General features: G+C 40.3%; 1 protein-coding gene across 4 annotated transcripts in view; it reads left to right on the forward strand.

Moving 5' to 3' along the window:
• The window catches only part of LOC134530542 (transient receptor potential cation channel trpm), a 435,446-nt gene that overhangs the window by 29,419 nt on the left and 385,042 nt on the right, over positions 1-20,985 (forward strand). The window contains exon 1 of one of the 4 annotated variants that reach the window (XM_063365461.1): positions 3,098-3,445. The exons of 2 other annotated variants lie outside the window; for them this stretch is intronic. In XM_063365461.1, coding sequence (XP_063221531.1) covers positions 3,392-3,445 — 54 coding nt within the window. In that variant the 5' untranslated portion in view covers positions 3,098-3,391. Of the gene's footprint in view, positions 1-3,097; positions 3,446-20,985 lie in introns of those variants that run through there. One more of the 4 variants, XM_063365455.1, reaches the window with a different exon arrangement.

Below are 20,985 nucleotides of genomic sequence, written 5' to 3' on the forward strand. Positions count from 1 at the left end.
ACCAATGGGTAGAAATCTTGAAAATGTCGCAGTTTCCTTCGCGATTTGCTATACGATGATCGGCTCGTAGTGTATTTGTGAAGGTCTCTCGTGCCAATGAGTGATCCGCAACAGAAAAAAAAATTGGTTGTCTGTAAAGTCGGTTTACGGACGATAGTTTAACGTGACAACGTCATAACAAAACATTGATGAAATGATTGCATACTTTTATGAATAAAATTGAATCATTTTTGTTGAATTATCACTATTTTGTATGGATACAAAGAAGGAGTGAAATGAAATCTACAATTTAATTGATAAATTTACTTTTATTTGCACTCATTAATTAAAATATGTTCATTACTTTAACGAAGAGATTATTTTAACTATAACTTGTACACATGTTTGCTATTTAACTTCTTCCAATCTGTGTTATTCTGTTAACGATAGGACGATGGTAGGAAAAGTAGGAAACGAATGGGAGTGTTTCAAGTTTAATGTGCCTCGAAACAGTCAAATCGATGGTTGTTCCAATCGAGTGAAAAAGAGAGATAGTTGCGGCGCAAGCGTACAATAAGCGCAACGGGACACAGCGTAACGGGACAATGTGCGTAACGGGATACTTTTTCGTGCATGCAGCAGGCGTTCATCGATTTATTAGACGTCACGTCTAAAAAGCAACAAATCAAGGTTAACTCAGCGTACGGCGTCACTCAGTGATAAGGGCATATTCGTTCGTTCGAGTACGCATTCGACCGAGGAGCCCATCCTGTGAACTTATTCCAGTCTCTGCCGATGAGCTGTCGGCTGCCGTGACGATGGTTGTGTGTTCGATCGCAGCCTCAATTCGTGCTCTCCCTACTCTACTGGCCTTGTTTCAGTTCAACTACGCGTCATTTCTGACGGAGAGTTGTTTCCAGATGTCTCGATGTGGTACGGGACAGAGCGACTACCCGCGCTCAGACACGTCAGGGGCAGGAAGAACTTCCCCCTCCTACTTTCCTTCCTGGCGTGACTATCACAATAATGACAAACATATGTTTTATTTTAACGAATAACTGCGTTTTTTTTTAATTTGCATCGATTTACTCTTCCGGAAAAACCACCTGTCAAGATATTCGTACTTATACTCAAGGCTTCTTTCCCTGCACTTGACTAGAAACACTGAGATGACGAGAATTGTGTACGTGGATTGGTTATGGCCAGGGAACAGAGAAAAATTTAACACCTGCTTTTTACTTTTTTTTTTTTTTTTTTAAATTTACACCAGTAGACGGATTTGAACGTGTTATATCGATAACACAGAATGATCAAATTCTTCGAGGAAGGTGAAAAAAAAAGACAAAATAGGAGAGAGATGGGTTGTAAACTTCAAATCGTCGCTCGGAAAATATATTTCGTATGAAAGCTGAGTTGAGGAGAAAAAAAATACTAAGGACGAGTGGTGTGCCCACCCCTTGAACGAACCAGGAGTACGCCAGTGTGGCTGCAGTAGGTATTTGGGGGGGGGGGGAGGAAGTGGAAGTTACCGGAGCCAGCCACGTGCCGACGGGCGGCGCGGAGGACAATGGCCCGCCAGAAGCGAGGAGTCCCGACGTGAGTGTTGTGCGAGCCCGCTAGACCGCGACCTCCAATGGGAAGGCAGCTTTCGAGCGGGACGCAGTGAAACCTAACCGATGGAAAATTTCTGTCCTGGATGTAACTATAATTACCTACTTTAAAAGCTAATCATGTGCATTTTGCAAAACGTTGTTTGGAATTTCATTGCAAAAAAAAATTACTTTTTAACGCTGCGAGGAAATTTTTTATTTTATTTCGAATTTCAACTCGCTGGTTTAGGACACAAAAAAATTTCGCTTTATCTTAATTTTAATAATGAATTCTAATAATACAAAACTTCTTTAAAACAACTTTTATTTTATTTACCTACATCACGTAGATTGTGTACTGTTAAGTTTGTAGTGTTATAATAAATGATGTGGTAAAGAAGTTCTAAATTGTATTTATTTTTACAATGTAACATTCGTAGTGTACACGGATCCAGAGAAAAAACAGAAAACACACTCTGCATTGCATGCAACACGGTAGCTGCCTATTCTTTTGTACGTCATGCAATAAACAGGAAAATGTTTATGCAGTGAAATGATTCTGCTGATATATACACGTCATTTTTGTTGTGATAAAAAAAAATCTTCACGACGCAGCATTTGTAAACTTATGTGGCGTAATGAATTATGTACAAGCGCCATTAATGTTGACATCACAAAATGTAGACAAGTGGTTCCCAAAAGGTGTTCCTCGGAACCCTGGGGTTCCATGGCAGGGTCACAGGGGTTCCGTGAGTCAGGACGAATGTCTAGAGACCGGAAAAATTCGCTGTTTAAAATCCCTAAAGGATAGACTCCATGATCCTCTATGCACTCGTGCAAATTACATCTGCTGATTGGTTACCGACTCGTAACACCTGTTGACTGGAATGATCGTGATTCGCTAATTCTTCTGTTAAAGATTTTTCATTGGCCCAGAGTCCTTCAGATAAACTGTGACCCAAACACTGAAGCCAAATAATGTCAAAAGTATTTGGACTCTATCCTATCACGAAATGAATCCGCGAATTTTATAGGTCTCTACGAATGTCATATAAAGCAGGCAAAATTATTGACAGTTAACCTTCTTTGAAGGAGTGGGGGTTCCGCCAAAAGATAAGTCGATCATAAGGTTCCCTGGCCGGGGGGAGGAGGGGGGGGGGGGGGAATGGGAACCGCTGGGTTAGTCTGCACTCGAGAATTACGGTTCCATCCGATTGTTCGTTCTTCCCCGAGGGGGCGATGAAAGAATCTGTAGGGAAAGCACTCGTCGTGGTCGGAAGGAGTAATTGAAGGGCACCGCTGTGACTCAACGCGGGGTCTCGGAAGAGTCTCCCCTCCGCAAGGCTTGTGAACGCGAGGAGGTGGTGGAAGCTGTAATGCCTTGAAAGCTGAGCGGTAGTTGCAAGCTGGGACCTGTTTCCCGGGGGATCCCGGGTGGTGGAGGGGGGGGGGGGAGGGCAGGAGCGAGGACCTCCCGAAGTCCCGCTCAGTGCTAGCAGCGCCGCGCTGTCTGCCGGACGCGTCGCGACCCCCGGGTGTGCACACGTCGATCGCCCCTGGCGAGGGGCGGAAGAAGGGAGATAACACCGCGGGCTCCGCTGCTGCTTCTTCCCGCGCATGCGCGCTCATTCACCCGCCTCGCGCCACTTCGCCCGGCAAATCAGACCCCGTCCACGTCTCGCGCGAACGTCGCCCGACCCCGAGCACGCCGGCCGGCACCGCGGGGGTCGGTGTCGCAAGGAAGTGTGCTCCCTCGGAAGATGAATGTTTTCCTTCGCCACTGCGTGTCGGAGGAGGAGAATTAAGAACCGCCGCCGTCAGACATGCGGCCCTCGAAGAAGGCAAAGAAGAACCCACTCTGCCTGGATAAAACCTGGGTAAGATCGTCTATTATTATATTTCCATGAATTATGCAGTATGTGCGCGGGTGTCTTCCCTGCGGAGTAATATATGTATATATGTGTGTATATATATACATATATATACATATATATACATATATATACATATATATATATATATGCGCGTTGGTATAAAGGAAGTGTTTGAAGTTTCAATTTTTATTTTATTTTTAAAACTTGCTCTTTGTGTATGTTTAGATCCCGGTTCAGTTTCCTTTCGTCGGTGGTCGTAGTGATTGAAATTATTTAAATATTAGTAATTAAAATCATACAATTCTTTAAATCGCAAGGTATTACTGTAAATTAATCAAATCTGAAATTATTTTAATATTAATTGTTAAAATTATATATTGCATCGGTAATGGAATTCAAGAATAAATCATCATACTCAAATCAGTACAGAATGAGTTTTGTATTCGAACGACAGTCTTCGGCTTCAGGTTTCGCCATGACAAAATAAGTTGAAAACATCTCCACGACGAATGGTCTGAAGTGGATTAAAAGGTGGTGAAAAACATGTTTATTGTAAATAATATTTAAGTATTAATGATGGAACAGTCTGAATTGTGTTTAATTAATTGAAGTTGTACAGCCACCACGAATTTTGGCGCTGTAGTAAAATTATCTAATTGAAATAATTGAGGATAACACTTTTTTTTCTCTCCACATATTTTTATGGCATGTTACTTCACCCATTTATTTCAAAGAAATAATTTGGCATTTGGCGACAAACTTATTGGTGCTTGTAGAACTTCATTCAATTAAACTCAGTCCATACGCTCAGTGTACCATCTTAAATGCTTTCTCTATTTATTACCAATACAAATGCTGTTCAGCTCCAACGCAAAGGCGTATACCAACATTAAGCACTTTACACCATTAGTCGTATTAGATGTTTTCAACTTATCTTGTGATGAAGCTGCAACTGCAGTTTGTCGGTTGAATTCAGACCAAACGCGCCCGTATGACAGTTTGTATGGGCGAGGTCCTTATACCTGGGGGTATGGAGTAATTTTAATATTTTGGAAAAATAACGGCGACTTGTAAGTAGCCGTAAAAAATTTCAATATTTGACCCTGTTAAAAAAACTTTATCCTGTTACCAAAAAAAAACATCGATACCTTTAAATCATTATCTTGAAAGAAAAAACACCTGATTAAACTTTTTTTCCCCTTCCCTGAGAGCTAAGATAGCCCCCCCCCCCCCCCCCCCATTTTCCAATATTGCCCAAGAGGCATGGGTGCTTTGATTCAGACTCAACCTGTATAAGGGGAGAACCTCTGAAAAAGAGATACTTCTTTTTCAATTAGTTAAATTGTTCTCTAATGTCTATTATTTTAAGTTGTAATTAATCACGCACGACGTTATTGGAAGTTTTTGATTCTAGTGATAATTTATGATCATTCCGTCACAAAAATGAGCTACTCTTTTTTTTTTGTTCAATGGCGTACACGTACCAACAACAATGGAATACTTCCGTTACCGTCCCACGACCGATCGTAATTGAAGCTTTTGTGTCTCGCGTCTACATGTTTTTTTTGTAAGTGGAACCGACAATATTCGTGTAAAATTACATATATTTGTAAAATTTGTACATTTACATGAAAACAACTGTGTCACACAACATAGTGTTCGCAATAATACTGGGTTCGAGTTCTTACCCGGGGTTTATGCTTTGTGTTGTCCGAATACCTCCAATAGTTAAAGTTTTTTTGTAAGAATTCCCTGAAAAGCTTTTCAGATTTAACTGCGCACATTTATTAGCATAATAAAACAAATAAAGTCCAATGATTGAATATGAAATTATCTTTTTCATGGTTTAAAACATTATGCTTTAATGAAACATCAATTATGCGCCAATTTTCGTAAGTAATACTCAGTATTATCTCAAAAAAAGGAATTTTATATATGCGAAATAACGATATCCATGGGTTGAACAATATATTTCTTGTAGTATTACAAAATATTTCTTGGCAACTGGTTTCCATACGAATCTTCTGTAAACGTACAGAAATATTATTTTTTTCTGTGTGGTCAATAGAAGTTGACGTCGTGACAACTACCAATGCCTCCGTCCTCAACTAGACCACGTGATGTTTTCGTCGTGTGACTTCTATCACGTTTGACAGGTCTATTAAGTAGTACCAGTAGTAACCCACTTCACAATAGTTACCAGTAAATCGACACATGTTTTTTAGTTTGTAACACTTAAAACCTCATTAAGTTGTTTACAAACACAGTTGATGGGATACCATTTGTGGTATTACTGTTGAGAGCTGTCCCATTTGAGACAACTTGCATGAGAGGCTATATTTCCTCTAAGCTAGTCTCTGCATTGAGTAATCTGTGTTTCTGTAGAGATACAACAAAAGCGCGTGCGTTCGTGCTGAGAGCCTGTCAATCAATCCGAGAACCTTTAAACCACTCTCCTATTGGTCAAACTGGAGGGAAACTAGTCATAGTTTTTTTCATAATTATGTCTTTTATAGTGCCAAGAGTACAAAACAAAATTTGATCCTGCAATCATTCCTAATCAATGTTCAGCGACAGTGTTTTGTTTAGAGTGACAGTCATGGCCTGTGTACAAGTCAGACAATTGTTATTTTTTAAATTATTTAAAATTATAAAATTAATGTTTTAGTTCTTGACCTACAATTTTATTCATTCGAGTTTAAAGGTAGTGTAAGGAAAATCGTAATATAATTTTTTTTCCGTAGATAAGATATGTTAGAGGAATAGTATGCATACCTATACCTAAGTCGAACGTGACAGTACACAAGTTCACTGAACTGTATGCTGAAGTGTGCAGTCTCTCGAGGCCATTGTGTTCGTTGAGTATGCTGACTGTGATCAGCGGCGCTATTCACGATCTGCTAAAATGTAATCCAACAGCTCCTTTGTTACGGCCTGGCTATTGTTTCCAGGGCGTGAGAGACAAACTGTGGCCGAATAGCAGATATAACTAAATGTCCATACAAGCGATTGAAGTTAATGTTGTCTCTAAATCAGCCTGGAAAATTTGTTCTGTCCTCTTGCTTGGAAAATGATTAATTACTGATTCTAATAAAAACATAAAGCACTTAGACATTAATGGCTTAAGTGTGACCGAGGTTGATCCCACTTTACTGTACCTCGATGTGACGCCTTTCTACGTGGCTAGACACGAACCTACGACACCGTAAGTTGCATTATGCTGATCAGACGTGGCGGTCTGATCAAGTTTGCCAGCGAAATGTGTTTTTAATGACACCAGACATTCGTTGAAAAAAGGTGTAGGGGGGGGGGGGGGGGGGGTGTAGCGAGGTTAGTCCACCTCTCTGCTTTTTTTCTTCTTCGACGTTCTTGAAAAAGAGCCGTAACATAACATCAGGTTTGGCAGACACCCAGTTCACTCATGGAAAATTTTCAACCTTTCCTCCCGCTATTCAAGGACACGACAGAGAGAATGCTTGTGTTCTACTTACTCCACGGTACGCCACCACAGAAAATCGTCAATAGATTTTTGTACATACGGTCATTTTTCGCAGAGTCGTACAATATGATGAATACATTTTGTGTGTAGTCGGGATTGATTACTTTTTTTTTTCTCACCGTATGCTATCGTTATTTAGAGCCGATTGAATCACAAAGTTAATTGGCAAATGATGCGCACTGCGCAGGGCTTCAGAAGAAACCACGCGATTTGAAAACTGCTCAAGATGTCCGATTTGTGTCTGTTTACGAAAAGCATTTAAGAATATGCTGAAGGTGGATAAGTAATTATTTTTCCCTATTTTGTTTCTAAACGGTATTTTTTGGAGAGTGAAAATGGTGAAAACGCGTGTTTTCAGAGTAATTTTTAGACATGAAACGCACAGAAAATTAATTTTCTGTGCTTTTATAAATGATTACTTTGGAAAGCAGTTGCTTAGAAATAATTTGTTATACTACCATAAAGATATTGCAACTTTGTTCATGGTTAAATTAATTTTTGCGTATATCCAATACGTTTTTCGATATAATACTGATTATTTATTACGAAATTTGACGCATAATCTTACATTTTTTATTGATGTTTTATTCAAGCATAATTTATTTAAACCATGGAAAAGATAATGGAATATTCCACAATTTGTCTTTATTTTGTTTTACCGTGTTTATTTAGGTATATGCGCTGTTAATACTGGGAAACTATTCAGGCAACGGTTTACAAATAATTTTGTATTACTGAAAACACTATTTTGTAGTGATACAATTGTTTTAATTTAAATATAAAAATTTACGATATATGTAAGTTCAAATTAATATTTCTGTTCCATATTTTTTTTTACAGTGAGCCCAGTACAGATTCTTGAAAAGTCTCTTGAGACTGAATTACACTTCTGTCTTCATTTCTCCGCCATGTATATAATGTCATGGATACCACTCAATTTTCACAGTTGCGCTATGCAGGACGAGTAGACTTTGCTCCAGTCCACAGCACTGCGCTTAAAGGAGACACCGCGCTAGAAGCACCAGCGAGCGTCGCACTTATCATCCATCCTCACTTGCACAAATAGTCACCTGACTAGACGGGCCGCTTAAAAGAACAGTGGTGACTCGTATGGCCAAAATCTCAAGGGCGCCATCTTCTGACGTTAGGTTCAACTTTCGAATTTGCGAGTGTGTCATGGATGCGCTTATCGATTTTAGACGTACCTTTAATTCAAAGAGTAAATTAACTGTTCCAGGATTATCCCTACGGCTTATCAGGCTTATCATTTAAAATGTTTATTTGATCTGTCGGTTTCAAAATAAGTAAATTTAGGGATAAATAACTGATATTCTGTGACGTTACACGTTGCATGGCTGAATTTTTTTTTAAGATTCATACATGAACATAGTTTGATTCAGTTTTTTAAAGAAGCTTCCGTCACATCGTGAGAACATTGAAGTCACGATATTCTCCGCGCACATTCGTTCCTGTATCTCTGGCGAATGTATGGTGACACATACACTGCAGTACCTCGTGCGGAAACGACCCATTGAAAAAATGGAACGTAATCTGACGGTCTTGGTTGATGAATTTTTGTGACAGGTGCTTCTTGATATCGCAGAAAGGTAGCTAAAGAAATTCTGGTGCAAAAACAAGGAAAGAGAGCTGGAGAAAGCGAGGCACGTACAGTGCAATGGTTGTTAAAGGGGAAAAATGAGGGAAGGAGCAGGGTGAAAGAGGGAATTACCAGAACGAAAGCACAAAATGGAACGTAAAAAAAGTAGTACCGGTACCCAATCTGCGCTGTAAAGATTTAGTAAGAATTAAAGGCGGACGTTCACAAAAAGAAGACGAGGAAAAAAATAAAAATAAAGATGCAAATGACTTTTCACCAGAAACTAGGAATGAATTGAGTTTCATTCAATATTTTATGTTTAAAGTGGATTTAAAAAAAATTGTGTTAAATTTTACCTACGAATGTGTTGTGATTTTGATAGAATTCATACTACAATTTTCACAGACATTCTGTTATCGTATAACAGAATTGTAAGATATGATACATTACATCAGAGGGTGTAAAGAAGTTATAGTGTTAAGTGAACTGTATTCGTGATAAATGAGGGACTCCGAAACATAGAGGTGTAACTCAACAATAATTTAGATTTTATTTCGGCTCAGGCAAATAATTATTTGAACGTTTTAGAGGAGAAATAAATATGTAGCTGACTCAAAGCTGAAAAGTTTTTGACTCACACCACTGTCTTCTGGAGCCACTTAAACGACGGTCTCTAATAAATAATAATTACATACGTTCTTTTTTTTTTTGATAAAAAGTTAAACTGCGGTTGTGCGTAGCTCAATTATTGTGCACATACTAGTTCCGAGAAGTCGAGGCGATCTTGTCCGCACTATGGGCAGAATGCAACAACTCGGTCCTCGTGAACGGGGACGCACCACAACGCCGAAATACCACAACGCCGAACGTACAATAACGCCGAAAACCATAACGCCGAATGCCAAATTGACTGCAACGCCGACAGTTAGAAAACTGCTGTGTACCACAACGCCGAATTACCATAACGCCGAAATACATTAACGCCGAAAAATGTCATTGCAGGACTGCCACAAAGGTTAGGTTAGGTAAGGTAAGGTTAGGTTAGGTTAGAATATTACGCTAGATTAGGTTATGTTAGGTAAGGTTAGGTTTGATTGTGGTATTTCAGCGTTAAGGTACATTTAAGAAACACACACAAAATCATTCAGTTGTTATTTCGGCGTTGTGGTACACAGAAGTTTTCTAGCTGTCGGCGTTGTGGTTAATTTTGACATTCAGCGTTATGGTATTTCGGCGTTGTGGTACACAGCAGTTTTCAAGCTGTCGGCGTTGTGGTTAATTTTGACATTCGGCGTTATGGTATTTCGGCATTGTGGTACACAGCAGTTTTCTAGCTATCGGCGTTGCGGTCAATTTGGCATTCGGCTTTATGGTATTCGGCGTTATTGTACGTTCGGCGTTGTGGTATTTCGGCGTTGTGGTAACGACCCCTCGTGAACCACGAGTCATGCTAATCTCGGTTTTGGAGTTCGAATCATCGCCGATGTCGCAGTGATGCAGCAGCGGAGCCGACCTCCGTGGCGCGTTTGGCGGCACGCCGACTTCCTGTGCGAGGGTTCTGGGTTCGAGTCCGGAGTATTAGTCCGCGAGTGACGAAGCTAGTGAGACTGTCAAAAAAAAATGTCAAGAATAAGTTGATGAATGAAAGTACCAACGATGAATCCATACTAATATTGTAAATGCGAAAGTGTGTTTGTCTGTTTGTCCTTCTTTCACGCAGCAACGGAGCAACGGATGGACATGATTTTTGCATATAGATATGTAGTTTATGGGCCGGAGAGTGACATAGACTACATATAATTATAAAAATTCTAACACTAAGGGTGTGAAAAAGGCTTAGATTCGGTTTTATAATAGAAAATAATAGGAGGTAGGTCATAGACACAAACAGTTAGTTTATATCATTTTTCTATGTCCGCCACATGGTCATATAATAAAGTGTGGGAATTTCATATCCTTCTCCTGAACAAAACCCATCCGCTTAGTGATGCTCGCAGCTGCTAGCGAACTAAAGGTGCTAATAACAGTTAAGTGTAGAACTTCGTCAATAGATGGCGTTGCCTTGAATTTGTAACGCGTTATCGTTTGGCGCGTCCGTCACGTCTTGCCTAGGGGTCATCTGATTTCCCACAAAATGAAGCTGAAGATGGGCGCCCGGGTTTTGATGATGCGTAGCCTTGATGCACCGAGATTGTGCAATCGATTGGGCTTTAAAATCATAATATCCCGGTTTTTCAAGTGTATGCCCTACAGACTTGAAACTCGGTAGTGATGTTCCTTACGTTGTGGTGTGTTTAGCCCGAGCTTCGCCGGGCACTTCAGCTAGTAAATAAATAAATGAAGTGGCTAGAACTCTTGTCTACAAAGAAGGCGATCCGGGGTGGAACATGGGATCCCCCGCAGGAGGGAAACGTGGCGGACGTTGCCGTGAAGAGACTGCTCCGCCGTGCTCCCAGACCGGGACGTCGGCCGGTGCGGTTGACATTTCGCACGGGTTCTCCTCGACTGGGCGGCGACTTCGTGAAGCACGGCACGGATGTAGTTTTGCATAATCTCCGCGGGAACTCCCCATCAGACGGGGCGGTTCCCCGCCGAACAGCCCGAACGACGCTGTAGACCGCGGACTAAAGCAAGCCCGCCTTAGGTTTTACTTTTTTTTTTTAAATTTTACTTTCGTTCAAGAATTTGCATTTACTTCACATTTTACTGCCACTTTGTGATTTATTTAGCTGCCCGGTGCATGCGGTGTCGACTACTTCTTTTTTTTTTTTTTTTTTTTTCCGGTGATGCGTGTTGGGCCGAGAGAGCCGTATTTGCATCGTAATGGTATGTTTTTTTTGTTTATATTGGCGTTGAAAATTTTATAGGTTGCACTGGGATGTACCCGGCTGCCTTAATTTCAATAAAAAATTGCTATTTTATTCACATCCCAGCGTCCTGCCAATAGCTTTGACCGTTTAATGATCCATCCGTGCTCTGTTAAATAAAATTAGGCGTGTTTCAGCGATTTTTCACAACGTCGCTTTCGGACAAAAAACACAGCAATGTACATGTCAAAGAGAAGACCATAGCCGTAAGAAAAAAATACTGAAAAGAAACATTGTAGGTGTGTTTTTCTAAGTTTTTATACTTTTTTATATATTTAAAACATTAAAACACAAGCCTACATGAATTTGTTTTCGTATTTTTCTTGCATAGCCTTGTTCTCATCTTTGAAGTGCATAGTGCGGTTTTTGTTTGAAAGTTATGTTGTTAAAAATGGTTGAACTGTGTCTACAGCGTGTCTAGAAATTTAATGGCATCCACTATTTCCATATTGATACTAATCGGCTTGTTTACATTATTAAATTCACATTTTATACAATCGTGTATTTTAGTCATTATTATTTTCTATTTTACTGTTAATTGATTTGTTCGTAGATCATATAATAGTGTCTATTGACAGTATTATTACAGTTGCATTCATTCTGATGGAAAATAAAATCAATTCTTAATGCCCATTATTTCACAGGAGAAACTATTTGTAGCAGTTGACACTTTTAATAAGGAATTTTATTAAAATGTGTGCTATAATCTGAGCCAAAATTTTTACTAATAAAAAGATATAAAAATTGTTGGCATTAACAGTTGGGACCCAGGTAGCGGCTGTCAGTTTCACCACCCTAGAAGTAAAAATAAAATTCTAAAAAATTATGCCCATGATGAAATAAGAAAGTGAATTTAAATGATTTATATTCCAAATTTAAATTTTCAGAATGTAATGTTTAATGTAGGCCTGCATATCAAATAATTTTCCATTGCATTAGAAAGTTTCGTTCTAAATTGTTTGTGCTCTATGGTGTATGTCTGGTAACAGAGCACTCCCGAACGAGAGGAACGTTAGTGGCAACGGAAAAAGAGAATAGATCCGCACTGCACGCGCACGCTGCAGTGACCAAGTCGGCGCGAGCCTGTGTCTCCAGACGTGCGGCCTCGCCTAGTCACGTGGTGTAGTCGCGTCGAGCCGAGAGGCGCAACTGCAGGCGGAACATGGCCACTATAAAAGCTGTGGGGTTGAGATACGCCAACACCAAAAATAAAGTTTTATATATTATAAAAATAGAAATTACTTAAAAATAATTATTAAAAAAATTGGTTGACTGTAAAGTCGGTTTACGGACGATAGTTTAACGTGACAACGTCATAACAAAACATTGATGAAATGATTGCATACTTTTATGAATAAAATTGAATCATTTTTATTGAATTATCACTATTTTGTATGGATACAAAGAAGGAGTGAAATTTAATCTACAATTTAATTGATAAATTTACTTTTATTTGCACTCATTAATTCAAATATGTTTATTACTTTAACGAAGACATTATTTTAACTATAACTTTTATACATGTTTGCTACTTAACTTCTTACAATCTGTGTTATTCTGTTAAGGATAGGACGATGATAGGAAAAGTAGGAAACGAATGGAAGTGTTTCAAGTTTAATGTGCCTCGAAAAAGTCAAATCGATGGTTGTTCCAATCGAGTGGAAGAGAGATTGATGCGGCGCAAGCTTACAATGAGCGTACCGAGACACAGCATAATGGGACAATGTGCGTAACGGGACACTTTTTCGTGCGTGCAGCCGTCGTTCATTGATTTATTAGACGTTGTCACGTCAAAAAAAATCAAGTTTTGCCAACATTTACTTTCGTAAATTTAACGGCTTTTTAGGTTTGTTAGGTTGCATATAAATTCCGCACAGTTCGCTGATTTCCATAGAAAATAAGAGCGTTAGCCATGGCATGGAGTTGCGACTGTTATTATTGTAGATCGCTTCGTGCTCTCCCGGGGCCTGCGACGCCGTGAGACGACCGTGTGTCGAGGGTCGGGCGTAGCGGCGACGACTCTCGTCCTGTCCCCCGGAGGAGGCGCTCCACGGGTCGCGCCCGCCAACACGCCGCTGCCTTTGAATATATATACTGTATAGAAGTCGCGAGTGGATAGGATTTACTCTACGTTTTTCAGAAGCGTATGAAGAGCAGCTTGGGAACTTCACCGCTGCAGTGCGCTGCCGTAACGCCCTGTATCGTCTTAGTTGTTATTTGCACGTTAGAGCGCAGCCCTGTCGCCCGCTGTCATTCCCCGCACCCCCCACCCATCATTCACTGCAGCTCAAGTTCGTTCAACGGGAGGGGGAAGGGGTGTTTGAAGAGTTCGACACTTCTCCGCTAGGGACCACCACAAGTCGATGCCCTAGAGATGGTGGCGATTGCGGCGGTGAATTAACCAACTACCTCAAAACCGTATTAGAAATTTTAACCTGGGCTGGCGACTTCTATACAGTATATATATTCAAAGCCGCTGCGCTGGTGCGATGCTGCACCCTCGCACGCCGCGTCGAGTTGTTCGTGCGTTACATCTTAGCTCTCGGCACACAGCGTTTGATCGGGGTAATTCCGTTAATGGAACGGAACGAAAATGTGTAATCACGGTGCTACCGTCTCTGGTGGATGGCGTGAACCAGAGTTTACAAAGCCGAAGGGGAAACTTGATAGTATTAACTCTTTAATGAATTTTAACAAGAGGCGCAGTATTTTAATAACATTCCTTGTCGAAAATCGTGTCCAAAGCCGGGGTTTTCAGTATTTCTTAAAGTGATTTTTTTTTTTCGCTTTTATCGGAGCCGTTTAATTATACAGTTTGAAATTTCGGTCTGCAAATGGAATAATTCGATGATCGACGTAGCTGCTCGCGCTTATTTTCGTATTATAAGTGTATTTGCAAAATGAGAACACATGTATTTGCTTGTTAACGAGTTTAAATGTTACACATCTCTGGCGAGTGCTAAAAGATTCGTTCACTTTTTGTGAAGGAAGGCTTTTTTGTGCGCGATGAGAGTAAAATTTTAAGGCCGAAATTTCTAATCAATACTTAAAATGTTAGTATTCTTAAATACTTGAAAAATAATTGAAAGCCCAAAAAAACCGTGCTGTGTTATTTTTAGACAAATGTCTTCTCTCTATCTCTCTCTCTCTCTCTCTCTCTGCCGTTTTACCCCTTACGATATACTTACGAGTCGAGGTTTGAATTGCCATAGAGTTTTCACTTCTATAACGTGTACTCAGCTACATGCGCTGTTTTTTTTCCATTAATAATATACTTAAAAAGATATTTCCGCAAATTTAAATTTACATTTCTCTTGCATCTGTTGATCCATCTCAATTTTTTTTGACAGAAATGTACTAAGTGTTATATAATGTTTGTAAATTTGTGCATTTGTTTGTTATTGTTATCACTTGCGGGACTTTTTAAAGATTATATCACACTTAGTAAGTATCTTGTAAATATTTGGATGGAAAAACATGCAATAAAGGTGCACTGCTAAATTTATGGAAACTACCTTTAATAGTTATGACGAGAAAATGATGGAAAAAATAATCATCGTGTGTTAAGCCCCACCTTAATGTGTAGACTAAACTTCAGGTTTCATGTTACATAGAGAGCAGATATATAATTTCAGCGTTACCCTACTTGTGAAAATAACGCCATTTTAAAACATAAAACTAAATAAATAGCGAGTAATTTAGGCATTTTCGTAAATAATATGTTTATAAATTGAAATTAATTTATCAGAATTATGCAAATAAGTTTTAATTCTAACTCTTCATGAAAAAAAAAAAATAACGCAAGTGTAATGAAAGAGTATTTCCGATGTTGTGAGTACAAATTTTCTCCTGAGAAAGTGTTTCCCTTATTTGCTCGATTGCGAACTCGTGATAACTTTGAAAACAATTCCGTAATTGGCCGACAATGTGGCAAGAAGAGTAAAGAAAGGAGACATATAAATGAGCGAGCATAATGAGAGGATTGCAATTTTTCCCGGTTCCTTTGTAATTACGAGTCTGCCGCCGACGTCGTCTTAATTGGTCGCCTCGCTCGGGCCGGCAACAGTACCGTCTGCATTCCGGGGTTTGAACTTTCTATTTCCCCGCAACTCGCCGCCCGCGAATATTGCGTGTCCAACTGCTGCCTCACTCTTCACGCGGCTGTTTCCCGGAAAAAAAACCAATCCCTTAAAGGGCGTATACCAACGAATAAAGTGGCTTGAGATATTAATTTCTGTGTGGTTCACCTCCAACGGAATTGGTTTTTATGTTTATTCATTCACTTTTTGTTTATAACTGAAGGTGCATTTAAGTAGTGACCGCCTTATCTTCCACGGTAACCATTATCCTTTTGACTGTTTTTTCCTAATATAAACATATAAAGACACACATTTATATTGAAATTCTAAAATAAAAATTACGTATAAGCTAGTTCTGCAATAGGAACTGAAGTACCTACACGGGTTGCCTGGACTAACCCATCCCTCCTGGGAACTAATTTTCGGGAAACTTCGTTCTCATTTGATGACTTTGTAGTATAAGGAACATCCCTGCTGACTTTCAAGAAGAGTTGAAGAATGCCATGAGGAGCGAAACTGAAGAAATGAAGAAGGACCAAGAGATATGAAACAGGTACAAGAATATATGCCGAACGAGCTGGTAGCGGCACAAAAATACGCGAAGTTTACTGGTGGCGCTCAAGAGGAAATGAAGAAGAAGACGGAAGAATCCAGCACTCAACTCGAAGGCAAAGTGCAGTGTTTGGAACAGCACCCGGCCCAACAGGAGCAACCCCTAGCAGAACATGAAGAACTGGTGGTGCAACAGCTAGCTCGACTCGAGCTGGCTACCGAACAGCGAGTGGCAGCTGAAGAATGCCGACGAATAATCGAGGAAGCTACAGCTGCTACGAAACGGAGAGGGGAAAGGGAAGGTGGAAAGCGCTGCAAACAGCAACCCAAAATTCAAGCCACCCACTTTTGATGGCCAGTCGTCGTGGGCTGTCTACAGGCGACTGTTCGAGGCAGCTACTGAAGTGAATGGCTGGGGTGAGACTGGCCCTGCGAGGATCTCCACTAGAACTGCTGCAGATCATACCAGTTCAGACCAGAAAGACTATGGAGTATTAGTAGAAGCCCTTGAGCTGAGGTGTATAGAACAGCCCTGAAGACACGTCAACAGCGATCTTCAGAAACACTCCAGGAATTCGAAGCTGACATTGCGAGGCTCATGAACCTCGCCCACCTAGAAGCTCCTGCAGAGTTCTGACAGCAGCTAGCCACCAGTGCATTTATAGACTGCCTCCGAGATGCTGTGGTTCAACAGACTCTTCGTTTGGCCCGCCACGAAAATATCCGCGTTGCTCTTGAACACTCTCTGGGAAATTGAATGTGCCTGCATTGCCTCAGGGAACATGAGCATCAGGGCGAGAAAAACTGTGATAGAACCGACCCACAATATGAATGGCAGCTCGAGAACTAACTAAGAATTATCCTCGGGTCATTAAGACATCTGTTGAAGTTTTGAAGAACAAGAGGACTCCCGCGATGCGTCGTCTGCAAATAACTAGGACACATCCAGCGCGACTGTCCGAATCGGGGTAGGAAATTCAAGAGAGAAGGACAATGCTGCGAAAACAAGATTGGACAGGAGAAGGGTCTACTGGTTCGGAGAAAAAGAGGTCGCCCACGGTTCTTCGCATGACGAGAAAGGGGGCATGTGCAGCGCAACTAACTGCCCGAATCGTGGGAGGAAACCGAAGGAAGAAAGACAGCAATGTAACAATGGAATTAAGCTGGGGGGAAGGGGGGGGGGGGACAATTCGCAGGTTCAAGAGAAGGAAGTCGCTTACGGTGTTCTGCGTGCCAGGCACACGGGCATGTTTAGCTGAGATGCCCGGAGCAGGAACGTGCCCAGCGGGGCTGCCTATGGAAAGGGAGGCACCACGACAGCAAATGCATAAGGGCGAGATCCATAGTTACCGCAAAGAGAACCTATGGCCCCGAAGAGTTTTTCAGCATGACTCACTCGGATGAAATGGCCGAACTCTGATTGGTTGGTTGTATTTCCATTCTGTCTGCTAGGCGTGATCTACGTACGTGTAAATCAACCACATCACTTACCTAGTACAGTCCCGGAGGAGAATAAAATGAAGGAAATGAATTGCCTCTAGGAAACAAAACAAAATAAAATAAATATTAACGGAAATACATAATTTCTGAGAAGAATATTTTGAGGTTAGAACTCGCAAGCAATGTGTTACAATAGAAACATAGTGTCTGACTGCAGGCGAGTATGTAAGTACTTCTATTTTAAAGCTTCATTCTTATCGCATTAAAGAATCAGCATTGTTTGGCAAAGATATTTTTAGGGAAAAATACGAAAATAATTTATATTCTGCACGTAAATTAAAACTATGATGCTTTTGTGTTTGCTGCGGGGAATAAATAACTAAATTCCTATCTTGTATCGGTTTATAAATATGCATTTTGTAGCACCGTGACCTATACGAAAATCATTTGCTGGCAAGGACCATAATACTGCGTACTCATGCAATATGGGTGTAAATGATAGAGACGTATGCGTGCGCGAAAACTTTTATAGTCTCCATAGAATCACTAATTCGCGTCTGCGCGGAATTTAAACATTTAATCGACGTAATAAAAAGTCTCTTGCTGGAGCTGTATTATAACCGTCCCAAAAGTCCCAAAATTGGTGTTAAATCTTTTGAAGACACATATATACCTATTCATGTTTCCTGCTAGACTTAATTTTTTTTACAAGGGATAATTTTAAAAGAATTTTAATAGCTTCAACATGTTGTAGGCAGGGAAATTGCGTGCTTCAGCCGCGAAGTAGTACTCGGCTACAGAACCAATTGGTATTTCCTACCTCGCCCCTGTTGAGGCCCTCCTCGCTGTGATCAGAGTGTACTCGAGTGTATACATATTGTGATCGCGGACGGGCACTAAATGTGTCAAGAGACTGTTGACTCTTCGGTGCCGACGATTATAAACACGCCCCTGTGAAGGGCGGAAGAGAAAAGTAGTTGGGAGGGGGGGGGGGGGTGTGGCGTTCCTTCAGCGGCACCCTGAGACAAAGGCGTTAACAAGTGGTGGAGGCGCCGGGTAAATATTTGGAGTACGCCACACACACACAAGCGCGCGCGCGCTCTAGTCTCGTGTGTACCTCCGTTGACAACGGCCCAAGGATGCGATGCGAGAAACTTTGGTAGTTTCTTGCCGCCAGCTAGTAGCGGTCCAATCTTAGGTATTTTAACCCAAATAAACATTTCAACTAAAAAAAGAATAAATGAAAGTACTCGCCAGTCATAAGTGTAAACATCTGACCTCGGTAACGAGCAAACTCATGTGCTCTTCATGTTGTTCATGTTGCAAATAAACTTACACTACGAAACTCGGACACGAGATTCAACGTAGAATTCTTTATAATAATACCGAGCGTGATAAATAAAATAATCACTTTTCAAATACCAAAATTTCAGGATATGAATCACACACATATTGTCTGCTTCCACCGCTAGAATTCGCTGCCTGAATCGTAAACGTTGCATGCCACCATCAAACGCACATAGCAAATTACACAATAAAATACCCTGAAGTTTTAAACATTTAGAAACAGCTTCTATAAAACATCGCATTTAGACGTGTTTTTGGACAGGGAATTTTATTAAAATACTGTCAATTTTGTTAAAATTATCTAAAAATTTAGTACTCTAATGTTTTGGTGCACTTTGAAGTTATACATATGTGACATTACTAAAATATTTATCTAAAACATTTTAAAACATATATAGCACTAATTTATTAATTTTATTTGCTTAAACAACTAAAATAGTCTGTAAATACTTCCTACAAACAAACCTTAACCTTATTGAGCTAATTCAACATTGTTATTATATATTATAATGTTATTAAAAATAAAAAAAAATTTCCGCTGGCGAGAGTTATACGACGCCCCTTGAGTATATGCCAAGCGTTCGCTTTACCTATGTGTTAGTAAGCTTCTTATGAATTTGGAATTATTTAATGTTATAATTATTGTAATTGCCAGTTTTCTTAGGTTTTTTAAAACTTGTGATTTTTTTACTATGACTATTTTAGTTGGTCAAATATATTTCAAGGTAGGTAGTTTCATCAATAGGTATAAAGTTTCATTCGGTACACCAGTACATTTCGTATGTCCCCTAATGTTTACGAAAGTGGCTATATATACGGGTTTATGTGTCTTCACGTGGGTCCGCCATCTTTGTGGTATTTATCCGTTCATCGACTTCCGTTCCATTTTCACGAAATCACTCCCACCAAATGCCGTATACCGAAAGCTAAGATCTTTACACATCAAAAATGTATCAAAAAGTAATCAACTCCAGACCACGCCTGACTTTTGATGGTATATATATATATATATTTTTTGTAATAATGTGAAATCTATATTTTTAGTGCTTCTGTACTGTGCACAATTTTCTATAAAATTTTCAATACTTCAGAAATCTCCAATTATGAGTGTACATAGTTGTATTGAGCTAAATAAAGTAATCTTGAGGTACAAGCACATTTAAGCCTAACTTGACTGGCCTACAGCCGAGAGAGGCGGAGTATGGTGACAGAACAGCTCGAAGGGGCGGCGGGAACCATGGTCCCGGAGGACGATCTGCAGCTCGTCCCCAAGTCCAGGGCTCCACCATTTGGAGTAGCACCCCTCAGCTCCAGCCATCTCTGCTGTATGTTGCCAGCAGTGCCATCCGTCAATACTGTGAAACTTTCATACCCAGCATCAGATTAATCAACAAAATAAACAATAACAACAAAAAAAAAATAATCTTAGGTGATTCAAAAACACAAACTTACATAGGGGTAGCAACATACTTCAACAATAGAAAATGACAAACTCATAAATTTAACCTTTCATTAATGTCATTTAACAACAGTGTCTAACATAGGCAAATCCCAAACAAGGTAGGTATGGGAATCTAAAAACGCCTAACCATTGATGAACCCAGGTGCCTGTTTACCCCGCAGATTCAATAATTAGGATACAAAACTTATAACCTACAAATAAAGGTTAACCCGAGCAAAACAAGAAATCTGCAACAAAATATCCTTCCCCTTTTAAAAGGACCGAGGGCAAAAGAGGATATGCTTCTAGGTAGGAACCAGAAGATAGTTCAAAAGCTTCAAAGGTTAGTTGAAGTCCAAAATCTTCACAGAGTCGTAAAGGCAGCAACCCGCTGCGGGATAGAATGTTCACCAAAATCACTAGTACAGAAATGTAGCACTGGCTTCTCAACGTAGCAATGCCATGATAGCGGCGAACCCCACTGCGACCAAGCAGTCTCGTCTCTTCTCTTCTAGAAACTGAGAGTCCACACATACATGTCGCAATCAACTGGGGTCATCCGACGAATGCACTTCCACAGGAGTCACACACAGCCCACAACAATTCCTGGAAGGGATAACAGTTACTTTTTCCCACCACCAGGTACAATGTGTATAGTCCCAGATCCTCGGTAATGAGGATGGACACGATGATTGATGCTATAACAGTTCATCTTCTACAC

Source organism: Bacillus rossius, chromosome 3, assembly GCF_032445375.1.
Source record: "Bacillus rossius redtenbacheri isolate Brsri chromosome 3, Brsri_v3, whole genome shotgun sequence".
NCBI lineage: Eukaryota > Metazoa > Arthropoda > Insecta > Phasmatodea > Bacillidae > Bacillus > Bacillus rossius.